General features: G+C 40.6%; 1 protein-coding gene across 6 annotated transcripts in view; it reads left to right on the plus strand.

Annotated features, from left to right (window-relative positions):
* LOC125113758 (ATP-binding cassette sub-family A member 9-like) overlaps window positions 1–22,721 on the plus strand; it is a 133,631-nt gene that overhangs the window by 61,418 nt on the left and 49,492 nt on the right. Inside the window, exons 1-7 of one of the 6 annotated variants that reach the window (XM_047756645.1) lie at window positions 7,549–7,731; window positions 8,216–8,503; window positions 16,352–16,453; window positions 18,529–18,736; window positions 20,629–20,793; window positions 21,366–21,469; window positions 22,047–22,273. The exons of 4 other annotated variants lie outside the window; for them this stretch is intronic. In XM_047756645.1, coding sequence (XP_047612601.1) covers window positions 16,358–16,453; window positions 18,529–18,736; window positions 20,629–20,793; window positions 21,366–21,469; window positions 22,047–22,273 — 800 coding nt within the window. In that variant the 5' untranslated portion in view covers window positions 7,549–7,731; window positions 8,216–8,503; window positions 16,352–16,357. Of the gene's footprint in view, window positions 1–7,548; window positions 7,732–8,215; window positions 8,504–8,922; window positions 8,999–16,351; window positions 16,454–18,528; window positions 18,737–20,628; window positions 20,794–21,365; window positions 21,470–22,046; window positions 22,274–22,721 lie in introns of those variants that run through there. One more of the 6 variants, XM_047756644.1, reaches the window with a different exon arrangement.

Raw genomic sequence — 22,721 nt, forward strand, 5'->3', positions numbered from 1 at the left:
GTCTCCAGCAGTTCATCAAAATTACCATGTAAGTGTTTGCTCCTACCGGTTTATGACTAGTGACTTCTGCTATAGGTAAGCTGATCTTGGCTATGATTCTCTACATTCACTTGTGTAAAAGAGTAAGAAATATGTACCTTGGCCTTTGCCCCTGGCTTCTGCTCATATTTGGTCTTTGAGCTTCTAAACGCTTGTAATTTCCTGAACAATGGGAGTATTTAACACAAAATTCCTAAATTCCTTGGAATTTCCTGGGTGATAGAAGCATCTTTTATTCTAAAGAGGCAGTTCTTGGTGGGTTCCTGGATGGAGGCTGGTCACAAGAAAGACCAAGCTATGATTTAAAACTTGGTACTTTCAGCCTCAACTCCCATTCTTTGGAGAGGGGAGAGGGCCTAGGAATTGAGTTAATAATTGAGCATGCCTACCTTATGAAACCTCCATAAAAATGCCAAAGGTACTGAGTTCAGAGAGCCTCTGGGGTGGTGAACACATCCATGTGCCAGGAGAGCGAGGCGCCCACACTCCACAGGGACCCAAGCTCCTGTGCCCAGCACCCTTCCAGACCTCACCCTGTGTATCCTCCTCTGGCTATTTATCTGAATCCCTTTTCTTGTCTGTTTTATATAATAAACTGGTAAATGTAAGTATGAGTTTCCTTGAGCTCGTTGAGCTGTTCTAGCAAATTATTGAAGCCAATGAAGGGAGTCATGGGAAGCCCAGTTTATAGCCGGCTGGTCAGAGGCACAGGGGGACCACCTGAGGACTTGCAATTAACATCTCTAGTGGGAGTAATTTTGTGAGACTGAGCCCTTAACTTGTGGAATGGGACGCTGACTCCAGAGCGCTAGTGTTAGAACTAAATTGAATTGAATGCTCCATCACCCAGCTAATGCTGGAGAATTGGTCACTATGGCAAACTGATGTTTGGTGGTCAAATGCGCGGTGTGGGAACCGAAGAAAACAGTCATTTTCCTAGACATTTGGTGTCAGCAAAGTAGAATTTGGAAGTAGAACAACTGGCTCATGGAAACTTGTGGGTTGGGAAGAGAAAATATAAAAGGGTAGGGGATAGAGAACTTTGGAGCCCTGATTGTTCCCTAGTCACTCGTGGGATAAAACAGCAGCTGCACTTCCATCAGTTACTGAAGATGAAAGTGACCCATGGAGTTGGAGATGAGAGGAGGCGCAAATCCTGGGGAGCTGGCTCACCGGATATATAAGGAACAATAAGCAGGCTAATCATATTATCTCCCCAAGTCATCATCATCTGTAATAGCTAAGATGAGAGAAAGGTTGAGTTGGACCTTGATGCTGGACCAAGCTCAGATTTGAGTCAGCCTTAGCTCTGGCCACCAATTTCAAAGCTGCCTGCAAAGGGAAAACCTATGCCAAGAAAGTGTCTCTGAGGCTTCTCATCTCCAAAAAGAAAGGCAGCGTGGTGAAGGAAAAACAAAACAAAACAAAAAACGAGAAATGACTGAAGCTGCAGGTACAGTGTGAAGGAGTTGTCTCATTGCATGGACTGGTGTCATGAGCTTCCACAGAGCTTTACGAAAGTGCATCGTAAAAGCAACGCATCTGGTTTGAATGCTGCAGTTGGGTCTTACAGGACCTGCAGCTCCCTATTGAACCATCTCAGATGGCTCGTTGTGATCTGGACACACAGAAGGTTATTCTTGAGGGAATGGCCAAACTAGTGGACTGGATAAAAGCAGCCGTAAAGTGCATTTATCCTGAAAAGCATGAGTGCCCAACTCCCTTGACAAATGCCAAGTGGGACGTCTCAGATGAAGCAGTCGATATGCTCGGAATGCAAGTAGGATTGGTTTTATATGACTGGGACATTCACCCCCTGAATATGCCTGTTACCAGGTTATGGTAAATGCAGTGATTAAGCGGGGGTGTGGGGAGGGGTCCCTATTCCATGGACACCCCATTGGTATTACTCTTGCAAAATCCAACAGTCTGAGAAGCTTTATCAGATCTGCTGCCTTGGAATTCCCACTGTGCTGCGGTGGATTAAGAATCCGACTGCAGTGGCTCAGGTGACTGTGGAGATGTGAATTCAAACCCTGGCCTGGGAACTTCCACGTGCCATGTGTGTGGCCATTAAGAAAAAAAGATTGGCTGCCTTATTTTCCTCATATGGATCTTCCTGATACATCAAGGTCACTAATGTAATTGGGGAAAAAATGAGAGACAGAAAGGAGAGTCAAAGAACTTGACCTAGCAGGGGAAGGTCTTTAGATGGTTATTGAGAAAGTGCATGAACGTGGTGGACATTGGTGGAGTTGAAACAGAGGTGTTGATGCAGCACTGTCGAAGGTTGGGTGGACCCGTGGGACCCACTGCTGGTCCCCGACACCAGAAGACCCCAGACAAGTCCACTCCATTTACCTTAGTTTGGAGGAATTTAAAAAACCAGAGGGAAAACATTATTATGAAATATCCCACCCAGAATGGCCTTGGTTAAGCAGATTAATCAAGGTAAAGATTGAGGGAGAGGCTTGAGTGTTCTGGTCCTACCGGCTGGGGTCAGGGAGGAGGAGGGGACGAGACTCGTCTGGGACTCCTTGACACAGGAGCCCAATACACCGTCATTTGTAACGGGTTGGTGAAATCTTAATGGCAGCTAAATTAGAGGAAGGATATGGAGATGCAAAGTTGATGGGATTAAGGTGAAAACTGAGATTTTTGAGCAAAATTTATGGGAGGTGAGTGGGTCTTCTTCACCTGACTGTATTATTGGGATGGATATTATTAAGATAGATATTCTATCTGACTGGAGGTTGCGTTCTCTACCTAATATTATCAACAGGAAGCTTGAAAGTCCGCCCTCAGACCTGTCTGAACTGGATGCACTAAAATGGGAACCAAGGGAGCTGCCAGAACCCACACAGGTAGGTAATTTAAAACAATATAGACTAGCTGGTGGCCAAAAAGAGATGACCATTTTAATCAATGACATGCTTGAAGCTGCCTGCTGGTCCCAACGTATTCTCTGGAGAGTAGCCCGGTGTAGCCCATGACAAAGGCTCGCAGCCCTTGGAGACAAAACAGTGTGGCTATTGTATCCTTACACATGAATTATGCTTTAGTTTATCAATCAGCTTTTGCCAGACCATTCCAAAACTTACTTGCTGAAGTTAGCACTCTTTTTTTAGCTTTGTTTTCTTGTCTTATTTCTGGCTTCTGGGTATTTATTTTTCTTTGAATTTAATCCGTTTTTGTTGTATTTTAGTCATCCATTTTAAAATGGGAGTGAGGAAAACCCATCAGTAGTTCAACCACTGATAGAAATCCTGCTATTGTCTTTAAAATCATACTGTGTATTACTTTAGTGCAAATAACCAGTTGAAAGGTAACTAACTGGCCCAATATTTTCTTCAGCTTTTTAAAGTTGTCCATTAAAGTAAACCAGAAAACTTGCAGAAGAGACTCCTGGGGGGTGATTTAGAAGAGTAATGATTGTACACTGTGAACAAATACTTTCAGAGGACTGAAAACATGTTTGTCTGAAGTTATCATTTGAATAGGCAAAAGGGCTGAGCATCTGAGCTTCTCAGGTAAGAGTAATAATTTCTACGAAGGAACAAAAAAGCTCACGCAGAATTTAAGGTATGTGGATTTCATCAAATAATCCGAAAGACAAATCTAGGAGAGATTAATAGCCAAAGATGTTGCAGGGTGAGGCTTGGACTTCGTAGTCTCTGATGGAGAAGGAGCTGAAATTTCCCAGGCTCTAGTCAGGCATCCTGCCCTGGGATTTTGCACAAGGCCCTGTGATGTTAGCCCACTGTCAACAAAGGTTGAGGAGGAATTCAGTGGCAGTAATGCTTAGTTCCTTCAAACCCAAGAGCTGTGTGCAGCTTTTGTTAAATCTACCTACCGCTTGTAATTGATGGTGATGGCCAAGGAGCCCAAAGTTTACCAGTTAGGCTTATATGAAATAAAAAGAGAGAGAGCAGCCCTTGTAGAGCCAATGACTTTATTTTCTAAATTCAAAATTAGTGAGTATAAGTAACACTATTAAATCATATTTAGTTATGCATTTGGCAAATCACACTTTTCAAAAATGAAATAACAAAAACATTGCACAATTCAACCATAGCTTGTCAGTTCATGCATTTTTTGTTTTGTTTTGTTTTTGCATTGTTGTTGTAGTTACTGAGCTACTAGTGCTGAAGCGACTGCCCTGAATGTGAATAACTCAGTTTGTCCAATAACTGTATTTTTTTCTTTCTTGCTCATTTTAGTCATTTTCTTGTCATCTTTAAGTAATTCATTTGTCAGTTTTTGTCACTATTGATGCCTTTCTTGATCCACCATTGATTTTAGTTAACAATAGAAGATTTTTGAAAATAGGTTATTTTGAGCCATTGGTTCAAGGCAGACTTTAGTTTTCTCTTTTGCTTTAAGAAGCTCTACCTACTTCTCGAGGGCTCTCATCGTGATTGGACAACTCCCCGCACATCTAAGGTAAAGGTCTCCAGCTCTCCTGAGAGCTATTGCAAGACTACTAACACTATTCTCAGTTGTCAGACACATCTGGTACCTGTTCTTAGAATTTGCTTCCAGCTTCACAGAAAAATATCTTAACTCTCAGAAGTACATCTGTACTGGATGTTGTCATATTTAAAAATTCTCCCAGCTCTCACTTTCACTTCCTTTTTTTTTTTCTAATGACAAAAAACTCTCCCTTCCCCTTTTTCAAGTCCATCCTCTCATCTTAATTCTGGAGTAATCCCTCATTACCCCCAACCCTCCACCCCCCAAAAGGGCACCATTCAATTTGTTACTTGTGTACTTCTGTATTTTCAGTATTTCCCTTTTCCCTTTCTCTTGAAATTCTTTAAAACAACGACAAAAAAAAAAAAAAAAAACCCTACCCTTGACCAAAACAACTCATTTTGGCTACCACTCAACAGAAACTTTCCTTTCGTAACTAGGTTTCTTGAAAGAATAAACGCTATTTTTGTTTATTTGTTTTGTTTCCTTATATCATGTTCAACAATATATATTTACAACTCAAAGTAAGAGTATTGAGCATCTCTCATGTTCCAGGTTCTGTGGTGTGTACAGCAGTGAGAATTCTGTGGTTCCTTTCAGAAGTTTATCATCTGTGGTGGGAGAGAGAGACTTTCTTTAAAATTTGGTGCATACATACAACAATGGCAGTGACCACAGTGTGACAGAGCACCTGGGAGGGGCATCTAATGACAAGGGAGGAGGGCTGGGAAGCCTCCTTGGGGAGAAGAGGTCAGACCTGAGACACACAGGACAAGAAATAGGCGGATGCATGTAGTCATTATGGGATGGCCTCCTGAGAGCTGGGGTTCATTCTAGGAGACCAACAGAGGCAAATGAAAATGCAGTGGATTCATTAACTGTCATCTGTCAGAGGAAAGTGAGGTTACAGATACTATCATCGCCAGAATAAGGTAGGTTCGAGTATGTTTGCCTGGCAGCCTTTAGTACATTTGCCTGCCAGCATTTGAAGCTGAGCACCAGTAGAATGAAACACCAGAAAGTTCTCGCTTAGAACTTCCCAGATCAGAGGAGGGAAATAGAGCCAGAGGAACCTGGAAAAAAAAAAAAAAAAGAAACAGAGAAAAAACATGATGGATGTAGGAATGGAGAAACGGAAAACCACTGGAAAGCTTAATTTAGAGACTGGATGCAATGGTTGGTTATCCTAGGGAGCTACAGCCCTTGTGCAAAGTAACTGATTTGCAGAAGAGATGAAAGAAACACAAAATCATACTGTTTCAAGAGACATCCTATAGACAGATCATAAGGGGAGGCTAAAATATACCCAAGAAATCAAACTGCACATAAAGTGCAGGAATATGTCATACAAAGGATATTGCAAGGGGGGAAAAAAAAAAGCAAGACCACATAAAACTCCTTTATTATATGTTTAAGAACCAGAGACATTTTTGGACAGTATCCACTGAAACCCAATACAGGCAGTGCAGCTGGGTCTGAGGAAGATGAAGGCCAAGAGCAGAAAAGGCCTAGAAGCCAGCAGCCATTCCCTTTCTCTCTATCAGGCAGCTGGGCTGCCACCTTCTCTCTTTGCCGATCAGCTTTTCATGCTTTATGTGACACGACACAGCGTTCGAGCCCCATGGTGCCAGGAAAGTAGCCAGGAAAGAATCCAAGGGGGAGATTTTAGCTACGTGCAAAGTCCAGCCTTTGACATCCAGAAGGCTTCCAGCCCTAGAGATGTTACTGCAAAATACGTGAAGCAAAAGCCAAGGAGAATGGTCCAAGGAGTGCGCCTCGGATGAGAATCACCGAGGGAACAGATCATACACGAATCAGAGGACACGGCACTCGTTATCTGAGCTCACAGACTGAAGGTGCATTTTAACCCAGGTTCTGTTACTCACTGGCTGCTCAATTTGGGCAATAACTCAGGGCTTCACTTTTCTCCTCTGTAAAGTGGGAGTGATTGGAGTAATGCCTACCTCATGAGATGATTATGTGGATTAAATGTGTTGATATTTAAGGGTGCCACGCTTGTAGTATCACGGTGGTTGCTTAGTAAGACATTATGCTATAAAATCAGTGCTTTTCACTTTTGAAATCCCATCAGGACCATTTTTTTTTTTTGTCTTTTTCTATTTCTTGGGCTGCTCCCACGGCATATGGAGGTTCCCAGGCTAGGGGTCCAATCGCAGCTGTAGCCACCGGCCTACGCCAGAGCCATAGCAACGCGGGATCCGAGCTGCGTCTGCAACCTACACCATAGCTCACGGCAACGCTGGATCGTCAACCCACTGAGCAAGGGCAGGACCGAACCCGCAACCTCATGGTTCCTAGTCGGATTCGTTAACCACTGCGCCACGACGGGAACTCCAGGACCATTTTTTTTTTAAATTGCCAAGCTGATACTAAAGCTTATTTAGAAGCGTGCAGACATATGACTTGATGAAGAACATATTGAAAAAAAAGATTAACCAGGGTGAGCTTGCTCTGTGACAGGGCTCCAGAAATTACCACGTGGTAAAGGAAGAGGCCAACATATTGAAAGAAAAGAATACAGCCCAGATGCCAAGCAGGGCAAGAAGACAGAAGCTGTCTAGTAGGTAAGAAATTCTTCTAGGAAACAGTTACTGAAAAAATTTGCTAAATTATATCCTCGGTGGGCCGAGCGCCAATAGTGCTATTAAATGTGATAACTTCGTATCTTCTGCAGAAGACAGCAGACATACAGAAACAATCAGAGATTTTTTTTTTCCTTTTTTAAGTTTGACAGTCTGGTGCATTAATGAGTTCAATCTGCCTGCATTTTGCTGGCTGAGCAATTTCTGGACTCAATGTATAATGAGCAAACGGGTAAATATTGAGGGAACGGGACGTAGGTGAGGAAGACTTTGTGTGATTGTCGTGGCCAGAGCAACACAGAGTCTGTTAGCTTTGAGGACTATTTCCATTGCACATCATTTCCCCCCCCCCCCCAGTCATGTATTCAGGAAGTAATTATAGTGCAAAGGAACTTAACAGACTGACTGCCAGCAAGAAGATGGTGGTGTCTTTTTACCACTCTGGTTCATCCAAAGACCAACTCCATTAATTACAGGAAGTTTTGGAATTGCCTCGTCTTTGACTTACCTGAAATGCTCAAAAAAGAGAGAACAGCAGCTCTTATCTGTTAAAAATATTTCTTGAACAACATGGAAAGCAGGACATGCTAAAAACCAGTGGTTCCTTACAGAGAAAGTAAGTATATTGTCTGAGACTTGTTGCAGAAGTAACAAGCCTGTACCTCTCAGGAATGCAGATATTTTCATGTGGCATTGCTCTAGAGAGTCTCCTATTTTCCAGTCCAGGAAAGATGCTGCAGGTAGCTGGCATGCAGTGCAGCTGAGATGCAGATGAAAATTCAGAGTTCATTTTGCTCCCCTGAATAAAAATTGCATGGCTTCCTTGCTATTTTTCTATATCCAGGTTTTAAGAACTAAATTTCTTAGTGGAAGCTTTTGAGCTCCTTTCTGGCCTGTTTGTATATTTGTAACTGTCACTAAATTTTTTTTTTTCGTTCCTACTTTTCTCTACTCTGCTCCGAACTGTTTATTTGCCCATGCTTCTTTAAAAGGCTGTGTTGGGGGTCACCTCTCTCCTGAGGACCTTGTGTGAAAAATCTAATGGAGAAAGACTAGGTTCTCTTTGATTTGATAATTCCTCGTGTTTTGCTTATGTCCAGCCAGCCATCTGCGACTGCAAACTCCCTGCTGAGGAACTGGCAGGGAGACAAAGAAATGGAAAACTGTAAAGAAGTCGCCATGTGATGTGAGCAGAGAGTTTTTGGCAGCCTGGCTGAATGAAGACCATAATCCTTTTCGGAAATCATTCTAAACGGAACTATTCACAATAAACATGAAATTAAAAGCATGATGTAGTAGTGACCCAAAAGGAATGTGAATTCTTCTCCAGGACATGCAGAGACCTGTGGATGAACTGTTTCTAGATTCTTGCTCCAGCTTTCCTGAGAGTAAGTTAACCTCTAAGATTGTGGTTGTTTTGCGTATGAAAATATAAGGTGCTGACTTCAGATAGGGAATGCCAAACATTTGGATGGAAAGGATTAAGTGTAGTAAGTTGTTAGTGAGTCATTTTGATTTTTCAGATCGTCTGAGTGTTTTGTGCTCTCTGGCTAAATAACCCGTTGGAGAACTAAGATTTTTGTTTTCATTTTTACCCTATGACTAAAAACGTATTTGGACACATAGCATATATTATCTAATAGACTATCGAATAAATTGAAAGGAATGTGACTTTATGCTGACTCTTTACAAATATGGGCCATTTCCCGAGTTAGTGGAATGACTTATTCTTTTATGTTCATTTTCAGTTTTGCTGTCAGAGGATTTAAAAGCTTTGGAGGGTGCATGATTTTCTAAATTTTTAACTGACTTAACTGGCTTGAGAATATTTTCATCAAGAAATCCGAAGGCAATATTTTTATGGGCATTTTCCATCATCCTACGTATGTAAGACGTTTGATCTGATTTGTGTGAAATATTTATTCTCTGAGTACTGGGAATTCTGACTAGAAAGTGACTGGCTTTTTATAGCCACATTATTATTTCTAGATCACACGACTTCCTATTCAGAGCAATCTAAGCTAACTAGATGTTTTGTGCCACTGTAGTGAATAGTACTTATTTTTCTGATCTTTTTTTTCCTGATGAGGATGCGCAGTGGAAAAAACTGATCTTAACAGTCTGACAGTCGTAAGAGTTTGACAGTCGTAACAGTTAGATCACATTAATTATTCTTTATTTATAAATATTTTCCAGCCGCACACTCATCCACAGAAAGAAAGAAAAGTAGATGCCGTGCAAGAAAGATGTTTAACCCTTTCAGATACCTTGGTTCACTGTGGCGTTGATTGCCTAATTGGAAATGCTCCATTTTGGCTTTGGTTGGGGTGGGTCTCGAACTGTCCCTGTCTGCTCTGATGACATCCGTATCAGGAACTCATCCCCATGGCTTCTGAATCCCATCCTTCATTCCCGGACACTTCTGAAAACACGAATCCTTGCCCTCTTCTATTCTGTGAATGAGGCGCATCATGTAGGGAAGCTCCAGCCGCTGTTTTTGTCCCAAAGCCCTTGTCCTGGCCTGACTTTAGGTTTTCCTCCTGTCTCATTCTCAGTCCTTATGCTCTCAGACTCTCCTTTTGCCCCTCGGGTGTAGGTTTTGTTTGTTTGCTTGTTTGTTTTGCTGCTGTAACAAATGGCCACACACTGAAGGGCTTAAGGCCAAATGAGATTGAGCACCGAACAGCGTGGGAGGTAAGACATGGGACCTGAGTCTTACTGGACTAAGATCAAGATGCTGGCAAGGGTCAATGCCTTTCTGGAGGAAGGAGGGAGAATTCTGTTCTCTTGTCTTTCAAGACTTCTAGAAGTATCTGCATTCCTTGGCTCATGCCCTCTTTCTCCATCTTCAAAGCCAGCAGCGGACTTAGAACATTCTCATAACATTGCTTTACTTTTTGACTTCCGCTTCTGCCTCCTTTTTCTATGTTTAAGGACCCTTGTGATGACACTGAATTTGCCCAGAAAATCTGAGGTTATCTCCCTGATTTAAAATCAGTTGTTTAGGGAGTTCCCATTGTGGCACAGCGAAAACGAATCTGACTAGCATCCATGAGGATGCAGGTTCGATCCCTGGCCTCACTCAGTGGATTAAGGATCTGGCCTTGACATGAGCTGTGGCATAGGTCACAGACACGGCTCCGATACCACATTGCTGTGGCTGTGGTGTAGGCCAGCAGTTGTAGCTCCGATTGGACCCCTAGCCTGGGAACCTCCATGTGCCGGGGGTGTGGCCCTAAAAAGCAAAATAAATAAATACATAAAGTCAGTTGTTTAGTATACACTCACAGACCTGGAGAACAGACTTGTGGTTGCTAAGGGGGAAGGGGAGAGAGTGGGATAGACAAGGAGTTTGGGGTTAGTAGATGTGAACTCTTACATTTAGAATGGATAGACAATGAGGTCCTGCTGTTGAGGGACCCTAACCCTAACCCTAACCCTGAGAGCACAGGGAACTGTATCCAATTGCTTCTGACAGAATGTGATGGAAGATAATATGAGAAAAAGAATGCATATATATGTATATGTATGACTGGGTCACCTTACTGTATAGCGGGAATTGGCACAACATTCTAAGCCAACTATACTTTAATGCAATAAATTTTTTTAAAAAATTAAGTCATTCGTTTAGCAATCTGACAGTCAGCTGCTACCTTAATTCTCCTTTGCCCTGTAATGTAATAGATTTGCCAATTTCAGGGTTAGAACAGGACCTTTTTTTTTTTTTTTTCTGCCTGCCATGTTCCTCTTCGGTTATTCCTTGCCTTTCAATTATTCTTGCCTTGTTGGTAGGATCTCAGTGTTCCCTGAAATAAACCCCTGGCAGTGCCCCACCTGCTGAGCACCAGCATGGGCCAGCACGTCCGTGGCTTGGTTCCTGCCCCGTGGGTAAGATTTGGATTTTAGGCCATGAACCTGGTAGCTGGACTGGTCAAATAATGGAAGAGGCAGAGATGTGGTTTCCATTCCTCTTCAATAGGGATCCTTCAGGCAAGGCTTCAGAATCTAGGCATCACAGGAAGACTCAGAGCTTCAAGTCTGTTCTGTTTTTCAGGTCCTTTTACACGTTCGCTTTTTTATGGGGGCCCAGGGGGCAAGGACTCCAACGCGGCTGCAGAGGGAAGGAAACATTATTTCGGCTACTGTTTTTTTTTTCTTTTGCATTTTGTGTTCTTTCAGATTCCATCCTGCCTATAATACTATCATTTATGGGTTGATTTTTTTTTTCCCCCTCATCCTTGCAAATACTCTTTCTAGTAGACTCACCTTCTCTGCCCACATTTAGCTGAGGATGCTTGAAAGCTGCCAGAATGGTTCTTTTTCTACCCCTCACGGGCTTGTATGCTCCTTGCACACAGTGTCTTTTTGTTTTTGCAAGCACCATGGGGAATATGATTTTAACTATGTTTAGGTTATTGTTGTTTCTGCCATTGGTGTAAAGGTGTTTAACATTCTTTTGTATCTCAGCCTTGGACTTGAAGAAAACACAGATATCGTATCTATGCTCATCTCTTTCCCCCCAAACCACCCTGACCTTCCATGAGATGAAATCAGACCCTGTGGGTCTGTCTTGACCTTTGGCACTACAGGGCATTTCAAGTGAAGGAATATTGTGTGGGTTTCAGTGCTTTCTCCATAGTTGTAAATTGAATTAATTTGCTCAGTCTATTTTAGATTAATATGTACATATTGGTCAGCAGAGTTCAAAAACCCATTTGTGTGTTTTCCTTAATTGGAGGTGAATTTTAATAACTTGAGTGACTTTTTTGGGAGGTGGGAGAAGGTGTATAAGGCTTGAGGTTAAATCAAAGTCTAGTTTTATCACAAATGGGTATTTCTTCAGTGCTCTTTATTTTTGCCTGTTTTGGTAAATTATTCCAAGGGAATTGAAGAAATCAACTTTTCACTTCCCCTTTTAGGATATCAGATTCGTTTTTTCCATTATAAACTATTTATTCCCTCCCTTCTGAACTACCCCACCCTACCCATCAACTTGATTCGTATAGACTTTTCCCTTGATCCTTTAATTTAAAAAGAAATACTTTTTGTCATTATATTTGGTCTTCGGAGAGCCTTTCCTGTAAATATGCATGTCTTCCCGCTACCCTGAAAAATTAATTTCCATAGTACTTTTTTGAGAGAATTTCCAATATATTTTCTTGCAACTATGTTTTCTTCTTTTTTGAGTATCTCTTTACCAAATACTTTCGATCGTTTTTTCTCTACCTCATGTATTTTTATCTCACATTGTTTTTTTAATTAAAGTATAGTTACCTTTCTTTTTTTTTTAAGGGCCACGCCCATGGCATATAGACGTTTTCAGGCTAGGGGATGAATCTGAGCTGCAGCTGCCAGCCTATGCTACAGCCACAGCAATGTGGGATCTGAGCCATGCCTGCGACCTACACCGCAGCTCACGGCCATGCCAGATCCTTAACCCACTGAGTGAAGCCAGGGATCTAGCACGTGTCCTCATGGATACTAGTCGGGTTCATTACCCCTGAGCCATGATGGGAATTCCCAATTAAAGTACAGTTGATTTACAATGTTGTGCCAATTTCTGCTATACAGCAAAGTGACCCAAGTCATACATATGTATATGCATTCCTTTTCTTATATCATTTTCCATCATGGTCTATCCCAAGAGACTGGATAGAGTTCCCTGTGCTGTACAGCAGGACCTCATTGCTTATCCATTCTAAATGTAATAGTTTGTATCCACTAACCCCAAATTCCTTATCCACCCCACTCGCTCTCCCCTCCCACTTGACCACCACAAGTCTGTTGTTCTCTATGTCTGTCCCACGTTGTTTTCAAGTGCATTTTAATTTTCTTTGAAAATTTGGGATGATTACAACATTTTTCTCTGTATCGTGGAAGATGTTTTGTTCTATACTGACTTCAATGGGAATTTTAAGGACACTATTTGCTTTTCATTTCCATTCCATTTTTTGTCTTCTTGAATTTTATTGTAGTCATTATGCGGAAGGTTTTAAAGCTTTTCTTCTGTATGTTGTAATGATGTTTTCTCTTTAAAAATTTTGTATTTTCTTTGGCTCTTGAGGGTAATCTAGCTTTCCTTATGTTCTAGCACTTGGGGGTCCCTGATAACAACTGCACACAATGAAGTCTGTGAATAAATCGCTAGAGGGAAACCCTCCTTAGGGTCCTCCCCGCACTGCTCGATGCTGGTAGCATCTCTGATCTTGCTCTGAAGGGAGAATTGATCCCTTGACCCACTGGTTGAGAGGGAGGTCCCCAAAACTTGGGTACCTGGGTTGTACCACCCTTAGCTGTGTTCGATGAGCCACTTTGCCTTTCTGTACCTCAGTTTCTTCCTCTGTAAAACAGGGAGGATAATATCCCAAAGGTTTATGGGAGGATTAAACTAATTAAGTTTTATAAAACACTCAGAACTACCTAGAACATAGAAAATCATCACTGAATATAGTTAATGTTGTTTTCTTTCTGATGTCCTATGTTCAGACCACTTCCTAGCTCTGTTTCAGCCTTATTAATGAACAATGTAAAATTCTCTAAAATTTCATGAGATTTTCTGTCTACTTGCCTTCGGGTTTGTTGCTATTGGGTTTGTGGTGGTGGTTGTTTTAGTGGTTGGGTGGTTTGCTATTGGGTTTGTTGTTTTTATGGTTGGCTTGGGACTTTTTTGGACTTATTACATATAAAAAATTGATAAAGATTGAGTTCATCTTTTTGGGTTCTTGGCACACAGAATGATTGGGTCAAAGAAAGCATCTCTCTTGTTTTGGTTATTTACTTTCTTGAATTTACAACACCCATGTCATACTCCACCTTGATTCCAATTCCCATTGCCACTAGTCATCATTTTTTAAAAATTGAGTAAAAGATTCTTTAAATTCTAGAGTGCTTTACAATTTTCCAAAGTTTTACAGACATGATTTCATATAATCCTACAATGACACTTTTCCCGCTACCCTACCCCTGTGTTGCCCTCCCCTCAGCCCTTTCCTTACTGGTAACCACTGATTTGTTCTCCATATCTGTGAGGCTCCTTTTGTTGTTGTTGTTTTATTCGCCAGTTTGTTGTATTTTTTAGATTCCACATACAGGTGATATCATATAGTATTTGTCTTTCTCTGACTTATTTCACTTAACATCTATGTTGCTGCAAATGGAAAAATTTCTTTCTTTTTTATGGCTAATATCCCATTGTGCATATATACTATATCTTTATCCGTTCCTCTCTCTCTCTCCTCTCTCTCTCTCTCTTTTTTTTTTTTTTTTTTGGCCGTACCTGCAGCCCTGCAGTATGTGGAAGTTCCTGGGCCAGGGATCAAACCCAAGCCACAGCTGCAACCCAGGCTACTGAGGGACAATGCCAGATCCTTAACCCTCTGAGCCACATGGGATCTTCATTTTTTAAAAACCATTCATCTGTTGACAGTCACTGAGGCTGCTTTCATACCTTAGAAATTGTGAATAATACTGCTATGAACATTGAGGGGCCTTATCTTTTCAAATTAGTGGTTTGGGGTTTTTTGTTTTGTTTTGTTTTGTTTTGTTTTTTGTGTGTATACCCAAGCGTGGAACTTTTAGGTCACATGATAGCTCTGTTTTTAGTTTTTTGAGAGACCTCCGTACTCTTTTCCCTGGTGGCTGCACCGATTTACATTCCCACCGACAGTGTACTAGGTTTCCCTGTTTTCACATCCTCACCCACATCTGTATTTGTGTTCTTTTTGATGATGGCCATTCTGACCTGTGTAAGGTGGTATCGCATAGTAGGTTTACTTTGTATTTCCGTGATGATTAGGGGTGTTGAGCATCTTTTTGTGTGCCTTGTGGACCATCTGCATTTCCTCTTTGGAAAAATGTCTGTTGAGGTCCTCTGCCTCCTTTGTCATTAGGTTGGGTGTTTTTGATATGGAGTTGTAGGAGCTGTTATGTATGTTTGATGTATGTTCAACTGGTCACCTTTGCATTATACTTGATGGAAATCCTTTATTTCCTGGATGTTCTCGAAAACTCTGTATTGTATGCAGTATTAATTAATATAAATGATATTGTGGTATTACTCTCAACCTTTTCAATTTTTAAAAAATTGCCAGTATGTTTTTAAGATCTCTTCTTTTTTTTTTTTTTTGTCTTTTTGCCTTTTCTAGGGCCGCTTCCTGCGGCACATGGAGGTTCCCGGGCTAGGGGTCTAATTGGAGCTGTAGCCACCGGCCTATACCACTGCTACAGCAACACGGGATCCAAGCCGCATCTGCATCTGTGACCTACACCACAGCTCACGGCAACTCCAGATCCTTAACCCACTGAGTGAGGCCAGGGATTGAACCCCCAACCTCATGGTTCCTAGTCGGATTTGTTAACCACTGTGCCACGACGAGAACTCCCTTAAGATCTCTTCTTGTTGATGGGTGGGTGTGGATCCATTGCTTCAGAATCCTACACTGTACTCTCTGGACTGTATCCATTAACATTTGTTCTGTGGCATTCCTGTCGTGGTTCAATGATGCAAGTTCCATCCCTGGCTTTGCTCAGTGGGTCAGGGATCTGGCCTTGCCGTGAGCTATGCGGTAGGTCACAGATGCGGCTCGGATCTGGCATCGCTGTGGCTGTGGTTTAGCCCAGCAGCTACAGCTCTGATTGGACCCCTAGCCTGGGAACCTCCATATGCCATGGGTGTGGCCCAAAAAGACAAAAAATAAATAAAATAAAATTCCTTCCATGACACTGCACCACAATCTCTTACATCATGAAGAGCATCCTTGTACGGGTCCCTTCGTGGACAGGTGTGGGAATTTCCTTGGCATACATACCCAGATGTACCCAGAAGCAGAACTGATTGACAGCAGGATATTGCTAAATAGTAATGAACTGGTGACAAATTACCAAAATGGGTGAGTCTATCCCACCAGCAGTACATAAAATTCCTTTTTCCCCAGGAGAAAATTGACCAATGCTAAGTGATGGAACAACAACCCTTGCCTCTCTTAAATTCTCCATAATCTTTTCAATCCAGTGAGGGGTCAGTATGAATTGTCTGTATCTCCTAATTGTTTTAATTTTTGTTTCCTTCAGTCCTGTGCTCGAATATCCCTTCGTGTGTCTTTCAGCTTTTTGGCTCCTTCCTTTGCACGCAATTGGAAACAGCTGCTATGATGTTTCTTTTGGGTTGGATTGCATAATGTTTTCTATTTCGGACCTTCGCATTTACTTCCTTTACTTTCTCTTTTTAAAATAAACAGGTCAGAATGAGCAAGAGGCACATCAGTGTGGGTCGGCAAACGTGGGCCCTTCTCTGCAAGAATTTTCTTAAGAAATGGAGGATGAAAAGAGAGACCTTGTTGGTATGGTTCAGAGTTGATGTCTTCTCATGTTTAGAAGAGGAAAAAGGATTTTCTTGGGCAGCACAGTCATTATTTAATGTGTCATATATATTCTACAGCTGGCTAGCAGGCTGGATTTTTTTCGAATTCTAGACTCTGCTGTTACTTCAAATAAGATCCCTTTAGGAGTTCCTGTTGAGGCTCAGTGGGCTAAGAACTTGACATTATCTCCATGAGGATGTGCATTCCATCCCTGACCTTGCGTAGGTTAAGGATCTGGCATTGCCACAAGCTGCGCCATAGGTCGCAGATGTGGCTCAGATCCTTGCTGCTGTGGCTGTGGCATAGGCCAGCAACTGTAGCTCTGATTTGACTTCTAGCCTGGGAACTTTTAAATGCACAGATCAGGCCGAAAAAAGAAAAAAAAAAAAAAAGATTCCTTTGAAATATATCATTGAGACATGTGTTACTGCAGACATTTGGTAAAGAATTCATATTCAGAAACTCCTGGAGAAATAAAACCACATTTTTATACTGCAGGCATAACAATTAACATCTGAACTCACTTGAGTCTCATAAAGGAATAAGTACAGAAGTTTAGGAGTGAATACAAAGAAAAAGGCAAGATTTAATCCAGCGAGTAAACACTTTTTTGAAAAACACTCAAAAGACAAATTGTAGCACTTCCACACTGGAGAGAGATGACGTCAGTTTGAAAGAATTAATGAGCCTATAAACAAACAGGAAAAGAAAATGGCATTTTGAACTTTTGCTTCTACTAAGCTTCTTCGGATCATAAGAATGATTACATGTTATTTGTGTAGAAAATTTAGTAAATTCAGAAAAATGTAATAAGTTAAAATCACTTGTAAAATACCCCAGTTCAGGGGTTGATACATTAACATTTCATTTCCTTTTTTAAAATAGATTTTATTGGAGTTTAGTTGACTTATAAAGTTGTGTTGATTTCAGGTATACGGCAAAGTAAATCAGTTATACATATATCCATTTCTTTTCAGATTCTTTTTCCACAGAGGTTATCACACAGTATTAAGTACGTTACCCTGTGCTATGCAGTAGGTCCTTGGTACCTATCTATTCTATATATAGTAGTGTGTGTATGTCAACCCCAACCCTCTAATTTAGCTCCCCTCAGGCACGTTTCCCCTTTGGTAACCATAAATTTGGTTTCAAAATCTTTGCCTCTGTTTCTGAACATTTCAATTTCTGAGCATTGTGTGCATGTATGTGTGTGTGTGTTTGTGTGTTCTTTCAACAAATACGCACTGAGTGCTTAGATTGGCAGTGAATAAAGCATACAGAAATCCCTGTGTGGAGCAAAGATTATATAAATATAAATGTTGGATTCTACACTATAAAGATGTTTTATTTCTAACCTTTCATCTCTTTTCAGTATAAGTACTATATCTGTCATTGTATTTACCTAGATAGATATAGGTACAAAAATAGACCAATATATATAGCTAAAATAAGATCGTCTAGTGAATAAAATCAATACCTCCTTTAAAGGCCATGTGTTTAAAATTATAACTAAACAATCAAATGCATTCTTACCATGAAATTTCAAATGTACTCTGTTGCATTTCCAATTCCAGAATGTTATCATGATAAAAGCTTTCAAAATTCTTTTTGTGAAGCAGTATTTTGGAACGATCTTTGATACGCAGGCAGTGGAAGATAAGTATATGGCCTCACTCTTGTTTATAGAAGCTGCTTATCTCTTTCATACCACCTAACATTTCTTTATCATTATCATTCAAGTTTCAACACGACTGCATATCACAAGGCCATTCATGAAGCAATCCAACCCTTAACATTTGAATTGAACTATGATAAACTTAGATTCTTAATTCTAATTGAAATTGATACCACAGTGCTGTCTTAGTGAGTGATGTACATATTTCAAAATCTGCAGATTAAAGGACAAAAGAAAATTGAGAAGTTGAAAGTGGGAGAGAGAAAAAAACGGTGTCCAAGCAACATAACAGAATTAAGTGTTTTAAATTGTTCGTGGATGATGAATCTGTGGTGGAACGACTACTGACTTGCTTCATTTTTCTCTCTTTGTTGGGTAGGAATGGTTTTTCTCATTTCTTCTAGCACTGTTTGCATTCCTCTTTTCCTCCAATTTACACCAAGTTAATGACTTCCTTCAACTGCCTGCGATGGATCTGGGACGCGTAGATAATTTTAATGACTCTAATTACATTATTGCCTTTGCACCTGAATCCAACACAATCCAGGAGATAATGAACAAAGTGGCTTCTGCCCCCTTCATGAAAGGTATGTTCCCTGGCACTTCATGGTAGTTTCCTTATTTGTGAAATACACAGATTCATTTTGGAATTTCCTTGATAAATTGTGTTAAATGTTCAAGTCTCTAGATTTAATTAACACCTTTAATACATATCCCTGTTAACTATCAAGGAGCTTTTTTACTCTATTTACTTGTCTCTTATTTAAGAAATTTTACATTAAAAAGGTTATCCTTTTATGAATCCACATCAAAATGAGACAGTGCAGGATCATTCAAATGTATGTTTGTGAGAAGATTATGGGAAGATGGGACAGAGGTGACAGCACGATTTTTTTAATCTCTTCAAATACTCATGTAAAAATTGAGAGAGAAATCAGATAGCAGAACCAAGAAACCATGGGCAATACTTACAACAAAACTTGGTGACAAAAATGTTTCTTTGAACCTCAAAATGTAAGGGGGTGGGGAGACAGCAAGGGGAAGCAGTAGGGTATCTGATGGACCCAAGACAGGAGCACGAACCCTTTAAGAGGAAACCAGCGGCCACTGCAAAGCAGGGAAGCCCAACATGAGGGCAACAGAAGCCACTTTCAGCAGCTGTATTGGTGGTGCAGTATTAGAATGTTTTTCCGAGGATATTAGATTTGTAACATGGAAAATACCTAATAAGTAATTATGGACTCCTCTACTCTCTCACCCCTGTGTCCATGAAACATGGGGAGACTCAGTGTGAGAAGAAGGGAAATTGACAGGATGAAGAATCCTGTCATTCCAGAGAGCTAGGGAGCCCTTGTGAATGAACAGGTGATGTCCGAAGGACTCAGCTGAAGAGAGTGCCACTGGTCAGAGCTGTCTTACGTTGAGCTTCAGTAAGAGTAAGTGCAGTGAGTTGAAACTCATCCAAAGTAGATGTAGATCCATGCTCTCCTAAGAATATTAAAAGAAAAAAAAACTGTTTGCCTTTGAAGGAGGGTAGGAAATCAGTTCTTGTGAACATTTGTAAATCAGGGGAAATACTAGCATTTATCTCATATGAACTGTATGTACAATCGTGTAACCAAGAAGGTGATGGAAGTACTGTTTTATAAACATTTTCTACTGATAAAGGAAAGACATATGATGGCAAGAGAGCATCATGATTTTGAAATTCCCACTAAGGTAATGGATCTAGGTACTGAGCATCCATGGATGTTACTATCTCAAAAAGAGAGACCATCCAAAATTATGACACTCTGATGAAGGCAGGTACCACCACTGTATGATCTTGCCAAAAGAATTAGACCCATGTTTGATTCGGCCTCTGGATCCAGACACCAGATTGCGGGAAATACAGAGGATAAAGGAAGATGCTGAATGGCCCTAGGCACACACTTGCAGCAGAATCCAGACTGTGGGAAGTTATACAGGTTAAATGGTCGGGGTATGATTGGGAATGGTCATCCGTTTGTATATTTTAGAATAAGCAACGTCTCTTTAGATGCTGTCTGAATTAAACAATCTTATGCTGCCTTTGGAAGTTTGGCTACATTGACACTGTTGTCAAATGGAAATATATACTCTACTTACGGTATATACTTAGAATTATGGCATCTGTGTCAACTTTAGGTAGATCTGTGTTGCAGTGAGTTTAAATGGACACATTGGCATTGCTGTGATTCCAGATGCCTTGTGTTTTAAATTATGGATTAAATAATTTATTCAGAATGGTATAATCTATTTTTTTAAAAAAAGCGTTTGCTCCATAATGCTTCTAATTTTATCTATTCTCTCCAAGTGGGAGTCTTTTATTTAGGATCAGCACTGCTTACGGTGAAGAAGTAACTAGCATAAAATAGCTTTAATATCATTGAAGATGATCTGCTGTGCTGGACCACACAGAAATCTTCTTTCTTAGCTGTCCCTTTCTTTTACATGTCAGGAAGACCTATCCTGGGGTGGCCTGATGAAGAGAGCATGGATGAGTTGGATTTAAACTATTCTACAGATGCAGTGAGAGTCATCTTTACGGATACTTTCTCCTATCATTTGAAATTCTTCTGGGGAGGCAGAATCCCCAGGATGAAGGAACACAGAGATCACTCAGGTAACTTTTCTATCAGAAAAAAAAAATTTTTTTTTTTTAAAATTTTGCTGTTATATCATTAGCCACAAGGAGGCATATGTAATAGCAGAAGTCTACACAGACACAGGCAACGTAAACTTAATTTCTGAACAGAAATGAGATTCTTTCTTATTAAATAAAGCCTATGTTCTTAGGTGTATTGTTTTACTAAGAAATTATATTTGCTATTATTCCTGTGTTACGTCTAAATAAAACCTCACAAAGAGGCTCTTGCTCAGTGATTCCCAATCATTTTTTAAAAAAGTGTTTTCTGGGCACAAGCAGCATAAGAGCAAGGCTTAAGGGAACATTCTTGACTCATGGAGATGATTGTAAGATTTAATGAAAAACTATTGAGAGCCGTTCTTAAGAACAATAAAGTAATTCTGGTGTATTCTCCTCCGGTGAACTCTCTAAGTCTCCCCTGAAAACTCTTCCCACCCATTATATTATTGTAGCCCTAGAGTGTATTTGGAACATTTGAAATTTCGATATTTCCCGCAACAAAGAGTGTCCCATCCTATCATAATGGGTGTGTTTTTCTTTCCCTAAAGCTCATTGTCAAATAATGGATGAAAAAGCCACATGTGAAAGTTCAGTGTTCTGGGAGAAAGGCTTCGTAGCTTTTCAAGCTGCTATTAATGCTGCTATCATAGAAGTGAGTATTGAGTTAAAGGAAACTCATCGCATTGTAAATTCAGTTTTCATGGATGGTGAGAAAATGGATCTATCATTGAATTAACTTATTCACTGAATTAATTTGGCACAGGATACTGAACAACTACTCTATTTAAATCTTATGCTAAGCCCTAAGGATCCAGAAATGAGTAGAACACAGGCACTTTTCTCCTGGGATACTGGGTGTGTGTGTGGGGGGGGGATAAAGCAATGAATAAATAGTTATAAATATGAATAAATAGTTTGGTTCTGTCCTGGAATTGTAAACGATGTGCTATGCAAACACTGAGGCAGGAGGTTCTCTGGGGAGAAATGTCAGACAAGACTTACTAACAGAAGTGACATTTCCATTGTGACTTCAAGCAGACGTAGAATTTTGTCCGGTGAAGGTGGTAAGTAGAGATGGTGCCAGGAATCAGGGAACCACAAGGGGACAGATCATGATGGGCACATGCAGTTACATGTGGAATGCACATAGCTTCTTATAACTGAGAAAAAATGCATGAGCTTATAACGAGGTTAATGGTAACAGTGTGTTCACTGATGTCTTTCTTCAGATCACAACAAATCATTCAGTGATGGAAAAACTGATGTCAGTTACTGGTACAAATATGAAGATATTACCTTTTGTGGCCCAAGCAGGAGTTACAACTGATTTTTTCATTTTCTTCTGCGTTATTTCTTTTTCTGCATTTATATACTACGTATCAATCAATGTCACACAAGAAAGACAGCACATTAAGGCACTGATGACAATGATGGGACTTCGAGAATCAGCATTCTGGTAAATCACAGGGCCACAATCCATCATGCAACATAAGTAAACAGAACAAGTTAGCTGGTTGCACTCCCTAGACCTATAAAGTATTGTATTTAAACCTGATGCTTTCATAAAGTAGTGCAGTGTAAATGGACTGGGTGGACCCATGGGCTTGGTAAATGAAATTTTTCTTACTTCTTTGAATTAAGGAAAGCCTGATCCTACAGATGGTTGAAACACAGGCCAATAACCAATACAAATGATGACAGTTTGTCCTCTGGGCACCATATTTGGGTGAACCTAAATATGTAAGAACTTGAGGTTTCTTATGTTCAGTGAATATGTTTCAGATATTTTGTTAGGAAGGGCGAGCGATTTTGCCCCCACAATGAATGGGTCACCACTTTTATGAGACCCAAGGAAAAGAGCCTGTTATGCATTTTAAGCATAGAGATTTCCTTAGTGGAGGAGT

The sequence above is a fragment of the Phacochoerus africanus genome, chromosome 14 (genome assembly GCF_016906955.1).
Source record: "Phacochoerus africanus isolate WHEZ1 chromosome 14, ROS_Pafr_v1, whole genome shotgun sequence".
Lineage (NCBI taxonomy): Eukaryota > Metazoa > Chordata > Mammalia > Artiodactyla > Suidae > Phacochoerus > Phacochoerus africanus.